This window comes from Delphinus delphis, chromosome 8 (genome assembly GCF_949987515.2).
Source record: "Delphinus delphis chromosome 8, mDelDel1.2, whole genome shotgun sequence".
Classification (NCBI taxonomy): domain Eukaryota; kingdom Metazoa; phylum Chordata; class Mammalia; order Artiodactyla; family Delphinidae; genus Delphinus; species Delphinus delphis.
The window spans coordinates 16,086,388-16,100,041 of NC_082690.1; the positions used below are offsets into that span (position 1 = coordinate 16,086,388).

General features: G+C 41.4%; 1 protein-coding gene across 1 annotated transcript in view; it reads right to left on the reverse strand.

The window, feature by feature from the left end:
* Positions 1–11,957, reverse strand: part of UBE4A (ubiquitination factor E4A) — a 33,949-nt gene extending 21,992 nt beyond the window's left edge. The window contains exons 1-4 of the mRNA XM_060017877.1: positions 11,876–11,957; positions 6,765–6,926; positions 1,489–1,662; positions 770–882 (exon numbers count right to left, since the gene is read on the reverse strand). Coding sequence (XP_059873860.1) covers positions 770–882; positions 1,489–1,662; positions 6,765–6,885 — 408 coding nt within the window. The 5' untranslated portion in view covers positions 6,886–6,926; positions 11,876–11,957. The remainder of the gene's footprint in view (positions 1–769; positions 883–1,488; positions 1,663–6,764; positions 6,927–11,875) is intronic.
* Positions 11,958–13,654: the final 1,697 nt, after the last annotated feature.

Below are 13,654 nucleotides of genomic sequence, written 5' to 3' on the forward strand. Positions count from 1 at the left end.
ACATATACAAATTTAATCGTTTATGTAGTTATCCTAAAGCAAGCTTAAGTGTCTAGCATAGCCCCTGGCACAGAGTAAGCATTAAAAGAATATTTGTTGAATGGTGTGGAGAATTGGAGATTAAACTCATATGTGAAATCTACTACTCTGCATCATTGCTGACCTCACTCAGACTTATATAAACACAGTTTAAATGTACTGGGTTGGCCAAAAAGTTCGTTTGGGTTTTCCCACACCACTGTCCAGAAAAACCCGAATAAACTTTTTGGCCAACCCAATTATGAAGTTAAACTACAAGTTGTCAGGTCTTCCCTATCAAACTTTTATTCCTTTAATGTTAATTAGGCACCTGTAAGGTAAAATGCATTGTTTTGATTTTGGAAAAGAAATAAAAAAAGAGATGGACCTTGGCCTTGATAAATACTAGTGTCTACGGGAGAGAGAAGACAGGTTCATAAAGAAGCCAAGACATGAGACAGAAAGAGACAGTTCCCATAAGAGATGCATGGAGATTACTGCCAGAGCCCAGAGGAGAAAATAACTCCTACTTGGCAAAACTTTGTAAACAGGATGGCATTTTAACTAGGTCTTAAAGGATGGGTAGATTTGGACATGGGACCATGGTAGATGAGAAGATTCCAAAAGAGGAACACCACAAACAATGTAAGAGATGGAGCTAAGCAAAGCAATGGTTGGAGAAAGGTGAGCGGAGTTCAGCTGCAAGGCTAATTTTTCCTGAAGCCACATGTAAGGAATGTAAGAATGGTACCTGCTCTACGTTGTTCATATCAAGCCAGTCTTGATCTTCCAGGTCTACTGCCATTTCTTCCAAATACACACAACGGCTGGGGATGCCATTCCCACTTTTCAGGCTTGGGTCACCTGGGAAATGGTTTTAATCTGGTAAGTTAAGGATAATGCTTCTGTCTTATACAGACAACTGATCTTGATGGCATTTCTCTTGAACCCCAAGTTTGACTCAGGTAATATCAGAATGATCTTGCCACACACAGCAGTATCTAAAGATTTAAATCATTTTTACCCCTCGAAGAGTATGTGCTTTGTTATAAACCTAACACCATGACATTTGAAGAGTAAATCCCAGACATCAGCACTAATTCTGGGGTTTAACTACAGATAGGGCACAGAGGGGAAACACTATCTGACCCTTCTTGGGGCTTTCATCTAAATGTTTCGGTCACCTCTGAGTAGAAAATGGATTTAGCTACCATTCCCATTTCCCTTTTAAGGTAGTAAAGGCAGTAGCTACATGGCCCAGTCAGTATCAAAATAGAAATGAAAGTTGTATCTGTGTCAAAATTCTGCTTTAGGTCACATTAAAAGCTTCCTTGAAATATAAACCCTGTGTTCCAGGGAGTATGATGGGTTTATTTAACCATCAGATACAATAAGTTTCTAGGAGCAAGTCCCTAGCCCAAGCAGGAAGGGCAGAGTAATAAATACACTAGCTGCAAAGATGTAACTCACTGTTGTCCAGAGTGATGAGGAAGATCCTTTGGATCATGTGATTGATGTTGAGTTGCTCACATATTTCCTGCTGTGAACGGAATGAGCGGCTAATCTCAGCCACAGAGTAATCAAATTCATCCAGGCTCTCTGACACACTATTATCTGAGTCATCTGGGCTGGCTGGGAGTTCATCTGCCAGAAGATGTAAGTCGTTAACAGTTACAATGCTCTCTTTAAGAGAAAACCAAGTACACATGATAAATGTAACCAAGAGGAGGATAATTTGGGGTGTTAAACAAGTTAACTATCTAATTAGTGAACATCTCAAGTCAGGCAACATCTTTTTTTTTTAAATTAAGGTATCATTGACATATTAGTTTCAGGTGCACAACATAATGATTCGATGTTTATATATATTGTTATTGTTATATAACAATATATATATATTATATATTGTCATTGTTATAGGATCACTACAATAAATCTAGTTAACGTCTGTCACCATACATAGCTACAAATTTTTTTCTTGTGATAAGAATTATTAAGATCGACTTTCTTAACAACTTTGAAATACACAATACAGTACTGTTAACTACGGTCACCATGCTGTTCATTGCATCCCCATGGATTCTTTATTTTATAACTGGAAATTTGTACCTTTTGAAACCCTTCACCTATTTTGTCCATCCCCCCCACCCCCTGCCTCTGGCAACCACCAATCTATTCTCTGTATCTATCAGCTTGTTTTTTTTTTTTTTTTAAATATTCCACATAAGTGAGATCATATGGTATTCGTCTTTCTGACTTATATCCCTCAGCATAACGCCCTCAAGGTCCAACCACTGTCCACCTGTTGTTGCAAATGGCAATATTTCTTTATTTATGGCTGAATAATATTCGTGTGTGTGTGCATGTATGTGCGTGCCTGTGTGTAATTACATCGTTTTCTTTATTCATCCGTTGATGGACACTTAGGATGTTTTCACATCTTGGTTATTGTATACTGATGCAATGAACATGGGGGTGCATATATCTTCTTGAATTAGTGTTTTTGTTTTCTTTGGATAAATACCCAGAAGTGGAATTGCTGAATCATATGGTAGTTCTATATTTATTTTTTTTAGGAATCTCCATTCTAGTTTCCATAGTGCCTGCACCAATTTACAATCCCAGCAACAGTGCACAAGAATTCCCTTTTCTCCACATCCTTGCCAACACTTGTTATTTCTTGTCTTTTTGATAATAGCCATTCTAAGAGGTGTGAGGTGGTTTTGATTTACATTTCCCCAATTAGTGATGGTTTTTTTCCCATAGATTAGGGCACCTTTTAATGTACCTGTTGGCCATCTGTATGTTGTCTTTGGAAAAATGTTTATTCAGATCCTGTGCCCATTTTTAAATTGGACTGTTTATATTTTCTGCTATTGAGTTATATCAGGAAACATTTTAAATACAGAATTCTGAAATCCCTGGCTATAAAATCTACCACATTTTAAAAACCAAAAGTTTTATTCTTTGTACTCATAATTAATTGTATTCCAAAATGCCAATAGTAGCAACACTATCTTCCCTACAGAATTCTAGTGGGCAAAGAATTACCCAATAGATCAGTATGCCTTTAATTATATTAAATATGGCTTGGGGCTTCCCTGGTGGTGCAGTGGTTAAGAATCCACCTGCCAATGCAGGGGACACGGATTCAAGCCCTGGTCTGGGAAGATCCCACGTGCCACGAAGCAACTAAGTCCGTGCGCCACAACTACTGAGCCTGCGCGCTACAGCCCACAAGCCACAACTACTGAGCCCGTGTGCCACAGCTACTGAAGCCTGTGCGCCTAGAGCCCGTGCTCTACAACAAGAGAAGCCACCGTGATGAGAAGCCCACGCACTGCAATGAAGAGTAGTCCCCGCTCACCGCAACTAAAGACTGACTGCGCACAGCAACGAAGAAGACCCAACGCAGCCAAAAAAAACAAAAAACAAAACTTCATAGACTAAAAACTATCCTAATTGTTCTTTTAATGAGCATTTCTCTAATTATTAGTGAGACTGGATTTATTTTTTTTGGCTGCATTGGGTCTTTGTTGCTGCACGTAGGCTCTTCTCTAGTTGAGGCGAGCAGGGGCTACTCTTCGTTGCGGTGCACAGGCTTCTCACTGTGGTGGCTTCTCTTGTTGTGGAGCACGGGCTCTAGGCGCATGGGCTTTAGTAGTTGTGGCTCAAGGGCTCTAGGGCGCAGGCTCAGTAGTTGTGGCACACAGGCTTAGTTGCTCTGCAGCATGTGGGATCTTCCCAGACCAGGGCTCGAACCTGTGTCCCCTGTATTGGCAGGCGGATTCTTAACCACTGTACCACCTGAGAAACTTGAGACTGGATTTTTAAAGTAACTTGATTATCATATATAAATCATTTCTAACTTATTTTTGGTTGTACTGTGTGGCATGGCATGTGGGATCTTAGTTCCCCAACCAGGCATTGAACCCATGCCCCCTGCACTGGGAGCATGTGGAGTCTTAACCACTGGACCACTAGGGAAGTCCCTGTTCCTAACTTTTGTTGTTTTTCCAATGAGTTACTTTTTTCTTATTGATTGTATCCTTTTATTTTTTATAAAGCAACTTACAAGAGATTCTCAGAATGGCACTCATGCTAAAGGGGTATATAAGTAGGTTGTTCATTAAAAGCTACACACAAGTCTGCATCTGCTTTTCTCCTCTACTGACAAAGCAGTTAACTCTAAAAGTCCAGGCAAAACTCGCAGAAGCAAGAGTTGTGGGATATCCCTGGTGGTCCAGTGGTTAAGAATCTGCCTTCGAGGGGCTTCCCTGGTGGCGCAGTGGTTGAGAATCTGCCTGCCAATGAAGGGGACACGGGTTCGAACCCTGGTCCGGGAAGATCCCACATGCCGTGGAGCAACTAAGCCCGTGAGCCACAACTACTGAGCCCGCGTGCTGCAACTACTGAAGCTCAAGAGCCTAGAGACCGTGCTCCACAACAAGGGAAGCCACTGCAATGAGAAGCCTGCACACCGCAATGAAGAGTAGCCCCCGCTTGCCACAACTAGAGAAAGACTGTGCGCAGCAACGGAGACCCAACGCAGCCAAAAATAAATAAATAAAATAAATTTATTTAAAAAAAAAAAAAGAATCCTCCTTTGAATGCAGGGGACACTGGTTCGATCCCTGTTCAGGGAACTAAGATCCCACATGCTGCGGGGCAACTAAGCCCGTGCTCTAGAGCCTGTGCCCCACAACTAGAGAGCCTGTGTGCCGCAACTACTGAGGCCTGTGCGCTCTGGAGCCTGTGTACCACAACTAGAGAGAAGCCCTCACACTGCAATGAAGATCCTGTATGCCGCAACTAAGACCTGACGCAGCCAAATAAATTATTTTTTAAAAATAATAATAAATAAAATAAAATATCTTAAAAACAAAAAGAAGCAAGAGTTGCTTCACTGTGGTGACTTTTGTAAAAGTGAAGCTCAATAAAAGAGGCCAAAGGTTTTGGTAGAGTACTAACTGCTGGTGGAAAACAGGTTAGATCAGGTGGCCTGACAAATTCACTGTAAACAAAGATGATGAGGTGCCAAAATAGTAACAGAAGGACATGCACCTGATTTGTCCCCACTGCTTGATGGCTGCAATGCTCCCAACCCTAGCCAGCCTTATGTCTGTTTATAGCCAGAAGGATGAGCGTTCTGTCACTCTATTCCTATACCACTCTATTCCCTTTTGAATTCCAAGAGTAATAGGTGCTGATTAGCAAAATTTCCCTCAACCACATACTTAAAAACTTTATTTTCTCATTTCCTATTTTTCTAACTCCTCACTCTCCATTCTCTCCTACAATCTCTTAATCCAGGGTTTCCCATTCTCATCCTGTATTTTAGAAATCTGGGAAAGTTTTCAGAGATGGAGACTCAGAGCTGCCTATTTCTATCACATTAAAAAAGTCAGCATTACATGTATTTCTCCCTTGTTTCATCCATCACTTTGTCTACTACTCATGTGTCTTCCCCTGACCTCCTTTTTCTTTTTCTTCTTTTTTTAAAAATTTTTTAAGATTTATTTTTGGCTGTGTTGGGTCTTCGTTGCTGTGCGTGGGCTTTCTCTACCTGTGGTGAGCAGGGGCTACTCTTCGTTGTGGTGCGCAGGCTTCTCATCGCGGTGGCTTCTCTTGTTGCAGAGCATGGGCTCTAGGCGTGCAGGTTTCAGTAGTTGCAGCACGCAGGCTCAGTAGTTGTGGCTCACAGACTCCAGAGCACAGGCTCAGTAGTTGTGGTGCACGGGCTTAGTTGCTCCGCGACATGTAGGATCTTCCTGGACCAGAGCTTGAACCTGTGTCCCCTGCATTGGCAGGCAGATTCTTAACCACTGTGCCACCAGAGAAGTCCCCTGACCTCCTTTTTATCCAATCCTAATCAAAGAGTAAGGCCACAACTTAGCTACATATCTGAATACTTCTGAAATAAACAAAATAAAGGGAAAATATAAACATTTCTCCTTTCCTAAAAACAATAACACTATTATTCTTTTTGGAGGAAGGAGAAGGGGAGCAATTTCTGGCTTGTAAGATTGTGAATACCCTCAGAAGACTAATATATTTGAGAAACAGCATCCTACTTCTTTTAGTCCATATGTTACCTTATAGGAGGGAGGTAGACTTGATGTTAATTTTGGTCCCAGATGAGGAAAATCATTTTTCTGATTAGTAAGATATTATCCTAATTTTTTTCACATTAAGGTTAAGGATCAGATTTTCCTAGATGTCTGTTCTGAAAGCAGTAAGTTATGAAAGTTGGCCACTCTATGGAGTGAAAGAAGCGTTCTGCTTGAGATAGACTCTGAAGCACTTGGCTTAAGAACAAATCTCATTTATTTCTCTACAGGCCAAAAAGCTTTTATAATTCTTCCTTCAACAAATCTGCTTTCTACAGCTGCATGTGACTTGCTTTCCACACCTTCGCCTATAACCTCAGTTTCCTATGTTAAAACAAATTAGTATCCTGGTTAAGTATCTTTCACTAGGTCATGTTTAAAATAAAAGAGCTTCACAGCTTTGGGATCATGACTGGCATCTGTTACTCTGGAACCACCTGTCATCTGGTCTCTTCTTTATGCAGGGGATAGGACAGGGAGAAGAACCCAAAACAAAACAAACAACAAATGTGAACAAAAAAAACCCTTCTGCCCTAAACTTAAATTCTAGTTGCAATTAAGGACCCAAAGAATACTTAAGTTGGGAAGACCCCATTCTAGGTCATCTCATCTGCTGCTACTGGCTCGTCCACTTACCAGATTGCTGCTTCAGCTGCTCTTTTTGGATTGCTGCAAACTGCTTGGCATCAGCCAGGGAGCCAAAAAGAGCAGCAAAGGGGTTACTTGAGATGTTGTTGTTATTCTCCTGGTCTGTCATTTCACTTTAAAGTATCCTCCATCCAGACCTAGGGGGAGGGGCTATAGAAAGGACAGGTATTAGACGCCGAAGGGCAGATAACACAACAGTTATGATATTATCATAGTTGTTTCTTCTCTCATTTCTTGAATACATTTTAAAAGGGTTTGGGTAAGACTTGCCAACTCCTATTCCAAGATTCAAGACAATTTTTGGCAAAATGGTTAAAAACCTACCAACTGGACAAGTTGACTTGATTTGGGGGTGGCTAAAACCAAAAAGCTTAAAAAATGTTCAGCTAGAATGCATTTATCTATTGACATGTTTCTATTTACTATACCTTTAAAAAATAGATTAAATAGAAAGAATTATTGTGTAACTTTTTTTTTTTTTTTTTTTGCGGTACACGGGGAAAGAATTATTGAAGTCAAAGAGGAAACTCAGCTACAAATTGTAACAACAATGTGGCACTTAAAAATAATATGACAAAAACTATGGATCTCCCATAAATCCCTAGGCTGGTCGACTAGTTCTCATTCACCACGAGCATAAGGTGGTGCTTGCACAGGCTTCTGTGACTTAAGAGTTGGAGCTGGGAATTCCTCAGCTACACAGAAACTAAATGTAAGTCTGTATGTCAGATGTGGAATTGCAAACCCGGACAGGAATCAGATTAGCAGCATATTGTGGGTTTTAAATCTATATTAAGCAATCTATCTCTACTTCTAGGCTTATGACTACTGATATTTTTTCCTCTAAAAACTAAATGGTCTTTGCTTAATTCTATATTTAACTTTCCCTATTTATCTGACTTTACAATACTGAAGAAATACAAATTCCTAATGTATAATATGAAATAGATATATATCTCAAAGGTATTTAAAGGAGCTGACTGAGCCTGCATTTGCACTCTTCTGATTACATTTCCTCATCCAAGCGCCAAGGGGACTCAGTGGCAAAACGGGATGAGCAGAGCTCCCTGAAAGGCTTTCTCCCCTTTCTGAAATTTTAAGGCCAAAGCACAGAAATACAACCCTGAAAAGGGTGAGAAGAGACAAAGGGTATGAATATTCTGCTTACAAGGATGCTGAACTGCTACAAGGACAGAGGCCTTAGAAGGAGTTGGGGTCAGGGACACAAATGTGGGAGAAAAAAAAGAACGTTCGGTCTACCTTTAATTAATTGAGTTAAGACTCCTTACAGAATCCTATTAACAAAAGCTAATGCAAGTCAGAAAAGTTACCCTTATTTTTTGGAGGAAGAGAGACTATCACTTTTTGACACTTCTGAGGCATCTCTACCAGTTGCTTCATGCTCCTCTGTCGTGCTTTCTGCATAAGAGCTAATGGCTACTGAGCTGTAATGACTCAGGCAGACAGTCTAATCTCGTCTCAGCATGGTGCTGGGCTTTACTGCTTCAAGGAACTGAACTGTTAGATGTTGCTCTGTGTATTTTACTTTCTACTATGTATAGTTTAGTTGAGCTTAATAATGCAGAAAAGAAAGACAGCATATTTAGTGTTGGAATTAACAATCCTTGAGAGGTCTTTCCTCCCATTTAAACATTGCACAAGCTTAATTATTACCCCTAATTCATGTAGAGGCACCAAGAATTGTGTCACTGTTAGCTGACCACCACCCTACCTCTATTCTAAGGTACCCAGAGGAATGCAAAAAGTGTAGTGAGCTCTAGTTATTTTTCTTTCTGCAAAATATCAACCTCTTTTTTCAACATGACACCCACATTTTTCTTTTGGGGATCCAACCCATTCCTGGTCCATGTGTACAGAAGGGGATGACCTTACCCATTAGCTCTAGAAATGGGCAGATGAATCTGGCCTGGCCCACAAGAATACAGTATTCTCTGCCCAAAGTGACTGATTCAGGAGTGGGCACAAGACCCTAGCAAGGCCTAACAGAATCAATGAACACCAGCTACAGGCCTTTGGCTAAATCTACAGAAAAGGGGACTCTTTTTTCCTGCTTGGGTTGTTAGGCTAGTAAGATAGGAAACTGGAGTTGCCATCTTTCTACCATCTAGAGAAGGCCTAGCCTAAAACTAAGCCAACATGTAGGAAGAGAGAAGTGAGATGGAAAGTCTCCTCAGTTATAAAAAAGCCAGTAGATTTCCCTACATCGTGGAAGCCAATACAACTGAAAAGAGTGCAGATTAGTACAAAGGAAATGCATCACTTGTACCATCAATGCAGAAAGGAAGTGAGTTGAAAGCTAAGAATCAGAACATAGGACACAGGCTCTTAAGACTACCAAGAGAGATAAAGAGGATTTATCATCACAAACGGCATTATTTCCTCCTTTCAATAATATACTGTTGCAGTATATAAAGCTAGCTTCCCACTACGTTTTACCTATATTAACAGGATGTATAACTTTCTACCCTGTATTCCTAATGTAGATCTTCTATCTTACTAGAAGGTAAGCAATTTGAACACAGGTTCATATCTGATTATTTTTTTCTTCTGTACCGTAATCATAAAATCCCAAACAAATATGTATTGAATGATTCAATCTTACATGTAATTACTCCCGACCTTCTTGTAATCAATAGCAGCACCCATAATCCTACTTCAAGGTAAGGGTTTTACTGTTTGTCCTGGGTTGCAGTGGAAGGTCAAACTATTGGGCCAGACACTTGTGGCTCTTTGATATCTCAGAACGTGAAGAATAGAGAATGGAAATAAATCTCTGTTGTCATCTATGCTGTCTTTTTGAAAAACAAAAAGGGCTTTGCCGACCTCACTAAGCTCAACTTTCTCATATGTACTTAAAATCTATTTGAAGTAATAGTGCAAAAACTATTTTCATAGAAAAATAGCTAACACTGTGCAACCAGGAAAATTTTACAGGAAAAAGGAGGACTGATCACTTGATGGGAACCTTTGTGGAGATGTCAGTTTAGATTTGTTCAATGATCACACAAATGTAAAAAAAGTACCCACTCCAAAAGAAAGGTCTGATAAAATGGAACCTTGATATTTTGTTTAGTATTCAATGTCATCAGGAATTTATAATCTCCTACTTTCAACTGCCATACAAAGATAAAGTACTATCCTGTTGTCAGCCTTTGGCAAATAACCAATCAATATAACCACCAATCCTTAGATGTTTTTGGATTTGATTTTTAAAGGACGTCCTCTTTATTTATTTATTTACTTTTGGCTGCACGGCTTACAGGATCTTAGTTCTCCGACCAGCGATTGAACCTGAGCCCTCTGCAGTGAAAGCACCGTGGTCCTAACCACTGGACCGCCAGGGAATTCCCCAAATATGTCCCCTTTAAAAACACGTTTCCCTCTTTTTTTTTTTTTTTTTTTTGCGGTACGCGGGCCTCTCACTGCTGTGGCCTCTCCCGCCGCGGAGCACAGGCTCCGGACGCGCAGGCTCCGGACGCGCAGGCTCAGTGGCCATGGCTCATGGGCCCAGCCACTCTGCGGCATATGGGATCTTCCCGGACCGGGGCATGAACCCGTGTCCCCTGCATCGGCAGGCGGACTCTCAACCACTGCGCCACCAGGGAAGCCCCATGTTTCCCTCTTATACGTATGCTGCAAGACTCTACATTTATAAATGGTGTCTATCTCCAGTCCTACAAAATCCTCTCACCCTCCCCTGATTCACTCTTTTGTTTATAAAGAGTACTGCTAATCCCTTAAGGGGCACTGTCAGCTTTTAAAGAGGTGAGCACATAAACGTTTTAACATCAGATTTGGTATTCCTTTTAAACAGAAATACTTGGAATACTTCACAAAACTAGGATTGTCAAAATCAAGCTTTAGGGTTTCCCTGGTGGCGCAGTGGTTGAGAATCTGCCTATCAATGCAGGGGACATGGGTTCGAGCCCTGGTCTGGGAGGATCCCACATGCCACGGAGCAACTAAGCCCATGCGCTTCAACTACTGAGTTTGTATTCTAGAGCCCGTGAGCCACAACTACTGAGCCCGTGCACCTAGATCCCGTGCTCCACAACAGGGGAGGCCACTGCAATGAGAGGCCCGCGCACTGCAGCGAAGAGTAGCCACCACTCGCCACAACTAGAGGAAGCCCACGTGCAGCAATGAGGACCCAATGCAGCCCAAAATGAAATAAATAAATCTATTAAAAAATCAAGCTTTATTAAATTATACTCCATAAGGTCTCTTTCCTGGTGAGTAATACATAGATCAAACCAAAAAAAGGAATTTAAAAAATGTTTTCATTGTTACACGTTCACGCCTTCGTTGTGGCTACAGATCCTTCCATCACATCAGCAAGCTAGAAGGATCTCATCAAGTCGTAAAGCACACAGCATCCCTTCCTGGGCCCCATTTTATCTCAGGACGGCTCCCATGTGAGACCAAAACAGACCAAGGCAGTGAGACTAAACATATCCTTGTTCTGGGAGTGAAAAACTGAATCCAAAGAGAAGACCCATCAAGTATAAGCTCCTGAGCTCTGGTTACTCAATTTTAGAAATGTCTTCTAAACCCAACTGCTGAGGGAGCAAGAAGCAGAGTGCCGGGGGAGTTTTGAGTGGTGAACTGATCACTTGCCTTTAGAAATATCAACACCTTGCCATACGGATTCGACTGGTTTGACTACTGCGACTCGTGCTTAATTTTCTCTTCTTTTGCACCTAGCTATTTGTTGTCTACTCTTTATATTTTGTCCCTCCAGGTTCCATAAGGGATTCGCGGCACAGAGGGAGACCCACCCACTCGGGGCACGTTCTAGAGAAAGAAAACCAAAGATAATGCAAGGCCAGGATTCGGCCTTTTCCAGGAGGGAAATGGCAAAGAGGGGCAGAGATGCCAGTAGCTGGAGCACTGTAAGGGGTTCCCAAGGCAGACAGGGTCGAAGTTCATGAAGGAGAGAGACAGTGTTTAGGAAAGCACAGGAGAGGGCATTTGGAGGAGGTAAGAGTGCAGACGTTTGGACTGGCATTCGACTAGGAGAAAAAAAATCCCATTGGAGACTCAACGATCCCCTCCCCTCCAGCTATATCCTCTCTTACCAGAGCCTGAGGGCCAGCAGCGACGACGCGACAGAATCTCAGCGGCCGAAGCGTTCCCACTTCCGACTCAGCACGGCAACCGGAGCTAACGTCATGACAAGGCGCCGGGCCTTGTGGAATCTCATCTGGGCGCCGGAAGCTGGGTGTGTCGCCCTGCGCTAGAAGAAGGCGCGCAAACATCCCCACTGCGCATGCGCTAACTGGCTTGGGCGGGGCGGAAGTGGCCGGAAGTGGATTTGGGGTTGGATTGGGGGCGGGTCAGGTTGAGTTGGGAGCGGATTGCGGTGGAGCTCAGTGGCGTACGCGGCTCTCGGAAACCCATGTATCAGCAGCACGTATGAGTTGGTGAACCCTGGCACTGCTAAGGCCTCCGTGGACTTACGCTGATTGTCCCACCGATCTTAGACCTTTTTGAAACAGCTTCTGTAACTCTTCATAGATAATTATTATCTATGAAGCAATAACAGTAGCATTAACAATAACTGAAACTTGTGAACTGTTATTAGGTACCCGGAAATGTGTTAAGATATGCTTTGATTGGAGTGCAGTTTTCTTATTTGTAAAGTGAAGACGAGTACATCCTAAAGGTTACTTTGAGGTACACAAAGGCAAAGGAAGCAGCATACTTTTCAAGCATGCAAGTGAAAAGACAATTCATAGAGTGACAGAAAAAATTTGTAACTCACATATCTGATAAAAAGTTAATATTCAGTTATATAAAAAGCCTATAACTCAACAACAAAAAACCTAAACAGCTTGATTAAAGAATGGACAATGGGCTTGAATAAGCATTTCTCTATAGAAGATATACAAATGGCCAATAAGCACATGAAAAGAAGCTCAATGTCACTAATCATTAGGGAAGTGCAAATTAAGACCACAGTGAAATACCACCTCATACCCATTAGGAAGGTGATTATGAAAAAAAATAGAAGATAAGTCTTGGTGAGGATGTGGAGAGATAGGAACCCTTGTGCATTGCTGATGGGAATGTAAAATAGTGGAGCACTTTGGGAAAAGAGTTTGGTGGTTCCTCAAAAAGTTAAACAGAATTATCAGATGATGCAGCAATTTCACTTCTGGGTAAATACTCCAAAGAATTGAAAGCAGGGACTCAAACAGATACTTGTACACCACTGTTCATAGCAGTATCGTTTGTAATAGGTGAAAGGTGGAAACAACCCAGAATGTCTATTGACGGGTAAATGGACAAACAAAATGTGGCATATACATACACATCATTATTAAGCCTTAAAAAGGAAGGAAATTTTGATACTTGCTATGAACCCTGAGAACATTATGCCAAGTGAAATAAGCCAGACACAAAAGGACAAATATTGTATGACTTCACTTATATGTGGTACCCAGAGTAGGCAAATTCAGAGACAGAAAGTAAAAAAGAGGTTACCAGGGGTGGGGTGAGGGAGGAATGGGGAGTTATTGTTTAATGGGTAAAGTGTTTCTTCAGGATAATAAAAAATTCTGAAAATGAGAGTGGTGATGGTTGCACAACATTGTGAATGTACTTAATGCCACTGAATAGTATACTGTAACACACACAGACACACACACCAAATGTTGAGCAATCTTAGAGTGCCTATTATGTTCCAGCATTGTTCTAGCTCCTGAAGCTACAGTAGTAGAAAAAAAAATACAACTTTTCCTGGAGCTTACAATCTGGTGAGTGTGGAGTGGTAATGTAGCATTTAAAATTAATGTGCACAAGGTGGATTATTCAATAAATACTTCCAGAATAAGTGGGTAGCTATGGATTTAAAC